At 33.6% G+C, this 14,564-nt stretch overlaps 1 protein-coding gene across 9 annotated transcripts in view; it reads right to left on the bottom strand.

The window, feature by feature from the left end:
- Positions 1-14,564, bottom strand: part of ZNF280D (zinc finger protein 280D) — a 138,245-nt gene that overhangs the window by 45,175 nt on the left and 78,506 nt on the right. For 7 of the 9 annotated variants that reach the window (XM_082733790.1, XM_082733789.1, XM_082733788.1 and 4 more), the window contains 3 exons: positions 10,013-10,075; positions 3,853-3,971; positions 3,666-3,702 (listed from right to left, as the gene is read on the bottom strand). In XM_082733790.1, coding sequence (XP_082589916.1) covers positions 3,666-3,702; positions 3,853-3,971; positions 10,013-10,075 — 219 coding nt within the window. Of the gene's footprint in view, positions 1-612; positions 3,034-3,665; positions 3,703-3,852; positions 3,972-10,012; positions 10,076-14,564 lie in introns of those variants that run through there. The other 2 variants (XM_082733795.1, XM_082733796.1) reach the window with 1 other exon arrangement.

Raw genomic sequence — 14,564 nt, 5'->3', positions numbered from 1 at the left:
TAATATAAGCACTCTTCTCTACTTATGGTTTTTTGTTGACTGTAGTTTTTACTGAGGTATACAAGACTCACTACTGAAAATCCTCTAATGAATGGCTTCTTATATCAGAGTAAAAGCCAAATTCATACATGGCCCACATCACCTCACAGCCCCCATCTCCTACTATTCTCTCTTGCTCACTCATTTGTGGCTAACCTAGTTTCCTTGCAGTTCTTCAGGTCTTTACTCAGATATCATGTCTCAGTGAGGCCTTCTCTGACTACCACGTTTTAAATGGAAGCATCCCTAATCTCAGCCTGTACTCCTATCCCCCTTCCCTACTTTATTTTCCTCTACAGTTCTGACCACAATCTAACAAACTGTGTGTTTTATTTACTTTTTATTGTCTGTCTTTCAGCATTAAATAAAACATGAGCTTGAGGAGGAGAGATTTCAGTCCATTTTTCTAGCACCTACAATGGTGCTAGGCACAAAGTAGATGTTCAAGAAATCACTGAATAAATAAATGAGGCCTGCAGCAGTCATATTTTACCAAAATATGACAAAAATATGGCAAGAATCCTAAGTCTCTATAGTTTAGTAGGAGTCATTTTTTCTAAGAATGGTAATGGATTCAAATAAAACCAACTTCACTTTTTATTTGGCAGTAACCAAAGACACACATGCATGAAATGACAATTTCTGATCAGGTAAATAAACTTGATGGTAAGGAGGGATCAGGCCCAGGCACCTGGGTGGCTCAGTGGGTTAAGAGATGGCCTTCAGCTCAGGTCGTGATCCCAGAGTTCTGGGATCTAGTCCCGCATTAGGCTCCAACCTCCGCAGGCAGTCTATTTCTCCTTCTGACCTTCTACCTGCTCATGCTTTCTCTTACTTGCTCTCTCTCTCATATAAATAAATAAAATCTTAAAAAAAAAAAAAAAAAAAGGAGGGATCAGACCCAAACTAAACTCATCATCAGCACCAAATTAAAATTCAACCAACTACCTATTGCAAGAAAATTTTGTACCAACTGCCTTAAGTGTTTTATTTATACCAACTTCTTAATAAGGAAGTTATATGTGATAGAACTTTTAAGAGTTTAAAATTTAAGAAAATGAACTTGATAATACTATAAAATAGAGTCCTAGAAAAGAACACAAACCAATACTCCTACACTGTAGGAGTTCAACAAGAATGTAGTTTATCGTATTTTTGAGCAAGGATTTGTAAATGAAAAAGAAACTTCTGTTACAAATGGAAGGAAGTTGTTGCCTCTGGGTAAAATTTTAAAATATTTTTTAAAATTGGGTAGAAAGAGGGTGAATGACAAAACATCCTAGAGATAAGGAAATAAAGATTAGTATATCACCAGGTCCACTTATTAAGAAACAAGTCACTTTGGAAGCTTTTGGAAAACCATTCATTTACAGTAATAATTAGTTGGGAAATTTAAGACTAGTGGATTCAGCTTTTTTTGATTATTATTTGCAAGGAGCACATTACATAATATGTAGTCATCAAAATTGGCTTTAAATTTCTTTCAAAGTAAAATGAAAGAAGTTCTATTTTAGAGTAAAAAACATAACTGAGTCATACTTTCAGAGCCTGCCTGTCCTCACGGCAGGTAAGATCACAAAAGGCATTTTGCTTGTCTTTAAGAGTCAAGAAATTGGTATAGTATATTGACCTTTCAATTGTTCTGGAGGAAAAAATATAAGGTGTATTAAGTAGATACAGCTTTCAGTTTGTAGGCCAAATAATAATAAGGCCTCCAGAAAATAATTAAAGCAATCCTCCTATTTATATGATAAACCTATAGCTTTTGTATGAATTCTTTACGAGTAAATAATTCCTGAGGCACTTAAACAATACAATTTTTTATTAAAAGAAATTAATAGCATCAATATTATTTAGTAGATCTATATTTAATGTAACTAAAACAAATGTCATATTCTTAAAATATATATATGAGGATATATATACACACACATATTTATGTATATATATATATATCTCTATCTATATATATATACCACAACTACATTACTGGCCCCCATAATTTCTAATGTTACTTTTACCCCAAGAGACTACATTAATTATTAAGTGACTATTATGTATCAGATGTACAAATATGTGACTTCAAAACTTGCTTTAAGGTCTGCAAGAGGTTTTGCCAATTCTTTACACTTTAAAATCCACAATTATTAAGATAATATTGATAATAATAATCCCAAAGTAAGACAGAGGATATAATAATGTTGAATGGTCTGAACAACAGCCAAAATAAAAAACTATAAATAGGCAGCTATAAGGGAATCTGTAGAGTATCCCAAAGAATTTCTTGGAGTTCTTAACAAAACAAAGCAAACACTAAACAACAGTTTTAAAGAAAAGAATATAAAAATAGACATCATAAAATAGACATCAGTAAATTTGGAGAACATAAAACCAAGTTACCAAAATTAAATTTTTTAAAATTCAAAAATCTGAGAATTGGTATTCCTAAAAAACTAGAAGGTTAGTACTGGGCAATATATTTTAAATGATAGAAAAATAACTGCAATTTGGAACATAATTTTAGAGACCTGTTGTTCCAAGGACATGAAAATAACCATGGTTTCCTAACAACCAGAGAGCTTTTGTATTTCTTGGACTGCATTCATGCTAGATGAAGATTAAAAGGCAGCAGCCAAAATGAATACACTTCAACTTGGATGTTGAAGCAATGATCTGATGGGGTTTTCTTGGCCACAAGTGACCCACAAGCTTAAGATCAAGAGCCAAAGCCCCCAGTGGGATGTTGTGCTCAATTTGGTGGGGCTTGAAACCATCTCTGGTTAAATCATCATCAGCCTGACAGGAGGCCAGCCATGAAGGAAGGGAGTCTCCCCAAAATCTGATTTCTTGAGACCACAACCTAGAGCAGGTCCCACAGTCAAATTATTCACATTCCTTGAAAAGAGAGAACAGGCATCAGTTGTGTCCGTCGAAGGGGGACACTGTCCAGGTGTACCCTGGACATTTTTTGAAATCTCTGGGCTGCCTCTGCATCTGAAAAATAAGAAAAATAGCACAATGACAGACAACGGATGAGGAAAAAGACAATCATCTGGCCTAAAAACTTAAGACTTATAAGAAATTAAGAAAGTAGACAAAACAAACAATTAGACAAACAGCCATATCATTTGGAATGTATTATTCTGAAGGCAAGTACAGCAGAGAAAAACACAAATTATTTCAAGCAAAGTAAGAAATGACCATAGCAACAAAAGTTATTTTTGGAGAGAGCCAACTGGGGGGATTAAAAAAAAAAAAAAAAAACCATAAAAAAAAGTATGTTAAGATATGTCAACCTGACACAAAGATAAGGTGGAATAAGAATCTAGTCCCATTTGAAGCTGAAATTTGCTGAATAATGAGAGCTAGTGTCATGAACTTGGCTGCTTAACTGCCTTTGTGTAAGAAAACATCTCAGAACTTTGAACTTAGGAAATTCCAACTTGTCTTGCACCAGGTCACGAGCTCCAAAGAGCAGGAACCTATTTCAACAAGCAGCTTTAAAAAAAAAAAAAAAAAAAACAAAATACTTTAATATTTTTCATTTCTTTTAATGATACATTTTAAAATGCAATAGTGCTAAAATCCACCAAAGTAAAATGCACTGAATTAAAAATTAAACTTACTCAGAAAGATGTTCAGAAGTTGGGATACAAACAGAAACTGAAATTAGAAGAAAAGTTTTATATTTAAAAGAGCACATGAAATATAGTGAGTGAGAATAACGATTTAGTAAAGAGCTCATATTGTGGCTGACCAAAAATACTGGAATAAATATAAAAAATCCAAAGCAATACAATTATATATACATACCTTTCTCTAATACAACTTGACAAGTATGAGTTTCATGTTGACTTAAGTGTGTGGCCATAATATCTAAGCCAGAAACATCAGCAATGAAATCACAATTAAGGCACACTAGAGTAATGCCCCTATAAAAAAAAAAAGCAAATAGTATAAAAGAAAATGTTTTCATCTTTTATAAAAATCCATAAGTTCAATGATTATTTTTCTATAATTTGGTTTTTATGTCATAACTGTCACTCTCATTTTTGTTATAAAACTTGACATAACTGAAATGATTCTCTAGAAAATGGAATAGCCATATTCAAATCATGCTACCATTTATTTACAGAAAGTATTTTTGTTTTATAAACTTTTACCACTCATGCTAAAAACTAGGTGACAGGAGATCTATAGCCCAAACCTGGCCTCACCAACAACTTGTGTCATTTCAACAAGTCACAATCTATCTGTGCCTCTGTTCATCTGTAGAGCAAGGATACAGGATTAATTCACTCAATATATATTTAGTGAGGCTGCCTTTATATATATTGTACTATATATTGCATTGTGGTTATAATGATGACCAAAAAATACAGTCTGTGCTCTAAAAGAACGTACAGTCTAGTATTTTATTAAGGTAATGAAAAAATTAGAAGAGAAATGTTAATGATGATGTTGTAGCTGCCATTAATTGTGTACCATGTTTTAAAGGTATTCCCATATATTTTTAGTTTAATTATTCTCATTATTCTCATTTAACACTGAATTAATGAAAGTAGTTAATTTGGTAATTACTAAAGTAGTTAATTCACTACTGAAGTCCAAAGCCTGGTCCTCAGCATACCAGCACGGCGAACCGGTCCACTTGTTGGGGCCTAAATTCCTTGTTTCTGAACGTAACTTCACTGAATGCTATAGTTCCTAAATGCAATCTCTAGTGATTATAAATTTTAAAAAATGTTTGGAAACAATTCCCAAAGCCATTGATACTTTTGTTGAATTCAGGAATAGTTTTTATACTCATTGGGTCAGACTCTGTAGCACTTGCTATTTGAAGTATTTAACACAACTGACATATAGGAAGTAACAATGGTCTTCAGATTCTAATTTAAATTGTGTTTAAACTTTAGATTTTTTGTTGAAAGGTATTTAAAAATATTATTAACCCTGCAAAAATATGGAAATGTTTCAGAAAACTTAGAAAACCACTATATGTTTATTATATTTACTAGACTAAGTACTTTGGATCTTGTGAGTCAAACATCTGAAATGTTGTTTGAAAGAAAATCAAATATATTAAATGTATAAATGATGTTAAGCTGTTTAAGGAACTTGAATTGTAAATATTGTTTAAAAATTTAGTCTATTTAACTTAAATGAACTTTATCAAACATAATTAAAAGTCCTCTTGAAAGCAACTATTAAAATGTACTAGACATCTGACATCTAAACGGAATATTTTAAAAGTGAAATCTAAAAGCTTAATTTTAATAACTAATTATATAATCTTCTCTGTTAACAAACTGCTCCTACAGAAATCAAAAGTAGTCTCAATGGTAAGTAGTAGCTAAATTACTATTCCACTAGTCATAGTTTCTTGCACCAGGGTTGGAGTGCCTAACTCATGCCTTCACTAAACAAAGATTTGTAAAATTGCAAATTTCTTGATCTGGAAAGATGTGCGAGACTGGGACTAGTATGTTCAAGTGATCAATAGAGAAAGCTGGTCCGCACTAGAAAAGGAAAGCAGAACCCAAGTCCAGAGAAAATTATAAAGACAAGATTATCCTGCCTCAGCAGGTCAGACTAGAGAGAAGCCATGTTACTAAATGATCCTATTTCCCTTATTTGTTCGATTGCACCTCCTCCTCTTAGAGGTCCATGAGATTCTTTAGAATTCTGCTTATAAGTTATTTTTGCTTAGGTGAAAAAAAAATAGACCATGTAATGTGATCATTGTTACTGTCAACTTATTAACAGAGCACAAATACGGTTTTGAAGTTCATAACATGCTTTAAAATTTTTAAGTTTTGGCAATACACAAAATATACGTGAGTAACATACCTTAGATTGACTTCTCCCCTGCAGCTCTACTTTAGGTGTGCTGTGTTTCTACACTTAGATGCCACATTAGCACAACAAAACTGACCTACATTAAACTAAAATCATGTACTTCCTCCCCAAATCACCTACTCCTAGCTGGTCTTTCTTATGATAGTAAAGCTCAAACTATAATTATCCGTCTCCTCTTCCTTCAAATAATCAGTATGGCAAGCATTTGATAATATTTATTATTTACACTGTACCAGTCTAAGAATTGTAGATGCATCATCTTATCTAAATATTTGGAACACCTGGGTGGCTCAGCTGGTTGAGTACCCAGCTCTTGGTTTTGGCTCAGGTCATGATCTCCCAGGTTGTGGGATGGAGCCGGGAGTCTGCTTGGGGGATTTTCTCCCTCTGCCCCTCCCCCCACTCGTATTTTCTCTCTCAAATAAATAGCTAAATCTTAAATAAAGAAGTAAATAAATAAATAAATAAAGTAATGACCCAAAAAGGTAGTTGCTGTAATTTATCACCTTTTTATAAAGTTAGCTTAGTAAACTACCAAGGACACAGAGCTGATAAAGGTCAGGACTTGGCTTGAAATTGAGCACTTTGATTCTAGACCCTATCTTCTTAAAGATGATATAATACTGCCTCATCATTTTAACTTAGGTCCTAACTAAATTGTTCATAACTACCACAATAGTTCTAATCCATAGGATTCATGCATCTATAACTCACCCTACTATTGAAACTTCCTTCACGATCACCTGATTCTAAATAAGATATCAAAGGTTCTCTAATGCTCTGCAAATTAAGTCCAAACTACTTAACTATATTTTCAACACTTTCGCAATCTAGCTCTAAGCTTAAAACTATTCCTCCAGACTTCAATCTTATTACTATTATCTGAACTTCGTGCTCCCCCATTTACTACTAGCCATTCCCTCTGTATGCCTTCTACTTTTTCATTTCTGTATGCCTTCACCTTTTCACACTATTTCTTTTAACTCAAATAACTCTGTGCATCTTTTATCAGTTTAAATAATGTTCATTCTTTAAAACCAAGTATACCTAACAGCTATGCAGATCATTCCAAGTTATCTCTCTCCCCTTTCACACTTACTAAAAGTTGTCCTTGCTTTATTATAGTTTTATACATTCACCCCTTATCTCCCACCCAATAAACTATATATTCTCTGAAGGGTAGTTTCAAGACTTATTCATCACTCTCATCTTCATAAGACCTGCTATATTGTGTACCTGACAGATATGTAATAAAATAGCCAAAGAATGAATATTCCATTCAAACAAGAGCAATCACAAAAATTATTGTTCTATAATTTTAAGTATGCTATGTCCATTCATAGAAATTGACCAATTTTTTATTTTAGACCTATTCCAGTTGAAAGAGAAGTATTCCAGATCTTTAAAATCATATAATTCATTTAAAAAACAAACATAACTGAGCTTGATAACAGTAAGGTAAAAATGAAACCAAAATCTCGTCTTTTGAAAAAAACCTTTTTATTCTATTCACATGTAGGCAGAGCAGCAGGCAGAGAAAGAGGGGGAAGCAGGCTCCCCGCTGAGTAGAGAGCCCGACATGGGGCTTGATCCCAGGACCCCAAAATCATGACCTGAGCCGAAGGCAGAGGCCTAACCCACTGAGTCACCCAGGCACCCCAACCCTTTTTATTCTTATAAAAATTTTCAGTAAAGGCAACATCTAATATAATCTTAACCCATTTCCTTGAATTCAGTAAATGTCTTAAAATTTATACTAATATTTTTAAAAACTAAATCAAAATTTTCTCTCCCTGTGAGCTACAGATCCCTATGAGCTATATCATAGATGGGACCTACAGTTCATATAAGTCATTTTCAACATATACATTAACTTATTCAATGAATATTTACTGAGTGCCTACCACGTGCCAGACATTAGTCAATGCGAGACAAAAATCCAAACTACATGTATATTCTAGTGAGAGGACACAGAAAAATTTAGAAGGTAAAGTACACAGTATGTCAGATGATGAAAGATGACTTGGATAAAAATGCAGAATAAAAAGGAGACAGGAAGTGTTGGGGTGAAGCATAGGGGAGAAGATACAATGTAAAAATCAAATGGTCAAGGAAAGGGTCACTCTGATCAGTGTAGCAGCCCAATGTAGATAAAGGAAGACATACAGAAATCTGGGGAACAAAACTAGTCACAGGGACTAATACGTACAAAGGTCCTGAAACATAACATCATCCCTTTCCCACTTTTTCTAGTAACTCAAAGCACGAAAACAAGTACTGGTAATCTTATCTCTCTATATTAGCTTGGTATAGCAAAGACACTGACATTTCAAGTAGCAATGGCAACATGAACAATATAAAGAACAACAGAGTCCAAAGAATTCAGATGAATATTTTTAAAATGGTGTTCAGTGGATTCTGAGTTTAGCATGTGGTACAATCAAAGTTAAGTATCAATGTCTTTAGAAATATTCATCAATACCTCTTCCTGCATAGTAAATAAGTTGTTCACTTCTCTTTGAGAAAGGAAAAATAAGAATTAAGCTACCTAATAATTTCAAGAATTTCAGGGTGTTTTTTAAAGATTTTATTTATTTATTTGACAGAAAGAAATCACAAGTAGGCAGAGAAGCAGGCAGAGAAAGAAAGGGAAGCAGGCTCCCTGCTAAGCAGAGAGCCTGATGCAGGACTTGATCCCAGGACCATGAGATCATGACCTGAGCTGAAGGCAGAGGCATAACCCAGTGAGCTACTCAGGTGCCCCAAGAATTTCAGTGGTTTGAGAAATGTACTTCAAAAGTAAAAAAAAGTATTAGTCATTTTACTAGGTATCTTAGGTATCTTTTTAATATTCAAACATTGCTGGAGAGCCTTATTTTTGTTCTAACTACACAATATAAATGCACAAAGATATCTTGACACCACTTGTCGCCAGTGAAATTTAGCAAGAGAAGATAGGTTAATCATATCTCTAGTCTAAGGATATAATGGATAGAACTTTCTAACATCCAGTAGCAATCATTTAGATTTCCAAATTGGGCTTCCCAACATCAGGTTTTTAAAAAAATGAGAACAAACCACAGTAAGATAACACTTCACACCCATCAGGATGGCTGTAATCAAAAACAGAAAGGGGTGCTTGGGTGGTTCAATCAGTTAAGCATCTGCCTCTGGCTCAGTTCATGATCCAAAGGTCCTGGGATTGGGTCCCAAATTGGGCTCCCTGCTCAGCAGGGAGTCTTGCTTCTCTCTCTCGCTCTGCACCTAACCCCACTCTTGCTATCTCTCTCTCTCTCAAATAAATAAATAAAATCTTAAAAAACAAACAAAACAAAATAGATAATAACAAATGTTGGCAAAGATGTGAAGAAACTGGAACCCTCACACACTGCTTGTAGGAATGTAGTGGAGGTACTCTGTAAAACAGTTTGACAGGTCCTCAAAGGCTCAACATAGAGTTAGTTACTATATTACCCAGAAATCCTAATCTTACATATATACACAAGAAAAATGAAAAGACAAGTCCAGACAAAAACCTGCATACAAATGCTTATAGCAGCAATATTCATAATGGCTTCAAAGTTAAAATAACCTCAACAGATAAACTATGGTAGATCTATACAATGGGATATTATTCATCAATAAAAAATGGAAGTACTGACATGTTACTACATGGATGAATCTTGAAAATATGCTAACAAGATGCTAAGTGAAAGAAGCTGGTCACATACTGTATCATTCCATTTATATGAAATGTCCACAATATATAAATCTAAACAAAGATTAGTGGTTGCTTAGGGATGGGAGGAGTTGGAAGGAAATGGGGATGATCGTTAATTGAGTACAAGAGTTTCTTTTTGGAGTGATGACAATGTACTAATTTAACTAATTTTACTAATTAACTGTGGTGTTGGCTGAACAGTTCTGTAAATATACTAAAATAATAATAAAATACTAAAATATACTAAAAATTATTCACTGTACAATTTAAAGCATGAATTAAATGGGATATGAACTATATCTCAATAAAGATGTCATATATATACAATTTAAGTTATATAGTTATATAGTTATATAGTTTTTTAATAGAAAGAATTTAAGACCAGCTAATTACCTGAGATCTTCTGAATGCTTCTTAAAAATACAAAACCTTTTACTTGGTCGGTTACTATGAAAGCTGGAGAGACAAAACAGATTTTATTAATTTTATTATACAGTAAGTCTTACTAATTTATAGCTTTATTATCGTTTGTACTTAAAGTTTCTAGTTTTACGTAAAAGATCATGATATAAACAATAAAATAATGCTTGCCATCCCTGTTTAATTCAGTTTTATCTTAAATTCCACTTTATCCTTTTATTTTCTAATGAAACATATTTCTCTAAGTATATTCTTATAAGAGCAGTACCTCACCATTATATAAAAAAGGAAATACTTTAAAATTTTCTTTAAAAAGCAAAAAAACTCAAACTAATTTTTTTCATCTGTTAAGGAAGAGTTGAAGACACTTTCAAACTTCTACAAATAACATGAATCTTTACCAATCATCATTTTTTTTTTAAGATTTTATTTATTATTTATTTATTTGTCAGCGAGGGAGAGAGAGCGAGTGAGCACGAGCAGGCAGAGGCAGAGGGAGAAGCAGGATCCCCGCCGAGCAAGGAGCCCAACGCAGGGCTCGATCCCAGGACCCCAGGGGATCATGACCCGAGCTGAAGGCAGCTCATGAAGGCAGATCATGACCCCACTGAGCCACCCAGGCGCCCCACCAATCAACATTTTTAAAAAATCATTTCCAATCTTAACATGCCTATGTCGGGGGAAGGGAAGTAAAATCCAAATGATCTTTGAAGTAAATAGTACTTCAGCTAATTGCCATTGTTTACCATTTGTAAAACTGGACATTTAGAGAGTTCTTTCCAACTACCAGTAGAGGTTCTGTAAAAAACAAACAAAAGCAGAACTCTTGAGCTAAAATAATACTTCCCCTAAACACAAAACAGAGAACCTCTAACTAAACTTTGTTACCAATGATAATAGCTTTCATATACCTTTTTAAATCTGGTAAAGAAAGCTCTCCTGTATTAGAAACCCAGGATTACCTTTATTTAGCACAGTATTACTCAAAGTGGAGTCACAGATTAGTAACATCAACCTTACTTAGGAGCTTATTTAGAAATGCAAAGTCTTGTGCCCTCTACAAACCTAACTGAATTAATCCCTGGCAGTGGGGCCCACCAGAACATGTTTTAAAAAGTTTCTCCAGTAATTCTTAGGGCAAGCCAAAGATTGAGAAGCAGTAGCCCTAGCGTGCACTGATAGATTCAAAGTAGCCAACACACGAAGTCAATGGTCACTCTCAGATACAAGGTAACCATCATCAACACAGCACATACTTATGAGAAAATAAATACTGTGACTAGTTATAATCCCCAGAAAGTGTCCTCAGAAGACTTCTAACAGTCATTTCTTCAATTTGGGGATAAATACTATTAAGGAATTTACAAATATAAGACAATATCACAAAAATAATAATTAGGTTTTCTGAAGAAGAGAACATCAGGAGTTAGTAAACACTGAAATTACATGCAAAAATTTGTGCCCATAACTGTTTCTCCAGAAGAATAAATCCAAGATTTTATCTGATACCCAAAGAATGTGAACCAAAAGAAGTTATTTTTTAAATGAGATTTAAAAAGTTACTTTTAAAAGCTATTTTTTCTTTTTCTTTAGACAGACTATTTTGGTTTTTTTGGTAAGAGGAGAGAAAAAAAATTACATTTTAGGGTCTTTGATGGCTTCCATTCTGCCTACAACTGGTAACTTATTAAGATATTGGCATTTTGGGGAGCCTGGATGGCTCAGTTGGTTAAGCAACTGCCTTCAGCTCAGGTTCATGATCATGGAGTCCCGAGATCGAGTCCCCCATCGGGCTCACTACTCGTCAGGGAGTCTGCTTCTCCCTCTAACCCTCCCCATTCTCATGCTCTCTCTCTCTCTCTCTCTCTCTCAAATAAAAAAATAAAATCTTTAAAAAAAATGTTGGTATTTTAAAATTCAGTTGTCTGAACCCAGTTTATAAAAAAAAAAATTATACTATCCCTTTACTTATATTTGCTATACAAATTCCATCCTTTTATTATTATTATTATAGGAAGGAAAAAGTGGTTCTATAGCTCACAAATAAGAAGGAAAAAATTCTCCTACTTCCTATTAGATCTGCATAAAATTAATAACAATATAGATATGAATTTTAAAAAGAGAAAAAAGGTTATGGTTTTAAAAACAATACAGTAAAAACATGTTAAAATTTAGGTTTTAAAAATTCACCATCTAGTTATATGACTATATATAATTATCAAAACTTCATTTAGCTATTCTCTAAACATAGGTTAATTTCATTGTGTATAAATTACACCTAAGACCAGAAAGAAAAAATCCCTTTGACCATATTTTCTTAATAATCTTAAATCAGTACAATTAACAACTTTGTTTTTGATGAAACAAACATCAACAATATTGATGGTATGCCTCCTGTTTAAGACATTATAACAGAGGTTGAAGATACAAAAAAGAAAGAGGGCAAGCTGTCAGGGTCCAGGGGTGAGTGGGGGAAGAGAGAAAAGTCCAACAGCAGCTGGCACAGCCTAATAAATGCTTTTAAAATGAATTAATACATATTCATAAATAATCGTAAGATAAATGTTAACAGTGACACATACAAAGTTTTGTGGCTACATGAAGGAAAACTGCAGGTAAATGGAATAGAAGCCAACTGGCAATCAGGAGTTCATTTTAGTTAAGATGGTCACTCTATGCTATGAGCTGTGTTAAGACTGATGATTCACAGACCTGTACCCCCGAAGCAAATAATACATTATATGCTAATTTAAAAAAAAAAAGAAGAAGAAGAAGGTCACTCTACTGCCTTACTCCAAGCAAAGCAAAGCAAAGAGCAAGATACAGAGGGATTTTCAAGAAAATAAGCATTAAAGGGGCTGAAAAAGTGGTCAAAAATTAAACATTGTAAGATCTTATACTCTCCAGAATATTTGAACTTCATGACTATTAATGTTAGGAAGGTAAAGGATTTTAGGCCAAAAATGACCTGACCAGACATGCCTACTATAGTACCAGAAGAAAGGAAGAACTGGATTGGGGGTGGGGGCCCAACCCACTGAGCCACCCAGGTGCATGTCAGTTATGATGCTATCACAATAATCCAACAGTTCTTCTAATGACTATTCTTTAATGCAAATAAATCTATACAAAACATATCATGAACTCAAGCGTATCTTCTAAAAATCAATTCTGTGCTCTGTCTTATCCATTGTATAGGAACAAACTGTTATACCAGCTTTCTTTTTCCTTGGAAAAATTTTAAAACACCCTTCAAAGCCTTAGTGAAATGTCATTTATAGAATACCTCCCCTTATTTCCTATTTAAAGAACTCATTTTTACTTTCTCTGTGCTCTCATAGTCATTTGTTTACTATCTTAAGCTAGGTAAATATCATCTCTTCTACTAAAGTGTGAAAATTAGAGGCAAGTACTTTATCCACAATACATAATAATGACAACTTAGAAATGATAACAACTATAATTACTTGAATATCTCCCAAGTAAAAATCATTTTGTTAAGCACTTTAAGTATATTTTGTAATTATCACGATGACTTTCTCTTTTTTTTTTTTTTTACGATGACTTTTTTTTTAAGAAAAGGAAACTGGGAGTCAGGTTAAGTAACTTGCCCAAAGTCACAAAGGTAATAAGTGGTGAAGCTTGGATTCAAATCCAGATTTGTCTGATTCTTCACCACCAGCTTGCCATACTTTTTACTTAGCAAATAGTAAATGCTGTTAGAAAAAGAGATATTAAGGCATGAGAAGCTCAGCCTCCAAGGAATGCTACTTAAGAGATGTGATCTTTACCAGCAAGTATCAAGTCAACCTGAGTAGAGGCATCCTGGACATATATTTCCCATCTTGGAAAAGCATACACCAGGGTCTGTGATGGGAAGAGCAGTCTACTCACCCCTGCTTCTCCTAAGTAACAACCAACAGCATTTTAGTTTTCTGTATAATATGATTTGTAACTCAGAATTGAGAAGTGGAGGCATAGGCCACTAATTGGGTAAACTCTTCAACAATTTTACCTTCCTATGTATAATAAAGCTTAATTATTGGAAATTTAAAAAAAGAGATATTAAATATTTATGTCTGCCAAGTTAATTCTATTACATGTAGAAAAAACCTTTCTTCTACATTGTATTGAGGAATAATAACAATATTATGTGGTGATTTGTTTCCATTTTTTTCAGGTGACTTCTATTGCCACCTGAAGGCTATAAGCAAATAAGATGCAGTAATTTAAACAACCAAATCCAAATAATACTACTTTTAAAAAATCACTTAAAATTACATGTTTAATAATGCTCTTCTTCAAGTCTTATTCCAAAAAGGTTCCAATGCATCAAGATTTTTTAATACCCTCTTTCAAGATTCTATTTAGAGCCCTTCAAAATTACAAATAATGACTTGCTATTTGTAATTTGCTAGGTGACATGACAAATACAAATAGCCCCTTCTTCTCACGGAAATAATAGAGACACAAACAAATATAATAAAAGGCAAAAATAAGTGAATCATACACAGCTCAAAGTGAA

This window comes from Mustela nivalis, assembly GCF_964662115.1.
Source record: "Mustela nivalis genome assembly, chromosome: 6".
NCBI classification, from domain to species: domain Eukaryota; kingdom Metazoa; phylum Chordata; class Mammalia; order Carnivora; family Mustelidae; genus Mustela; species Mustela nivalis.
The sequence above is the reverse complement of the archived record's forward strand: the minus strand, read 5'-3'. Positions and strand labels throughout refer to the sequence as shown.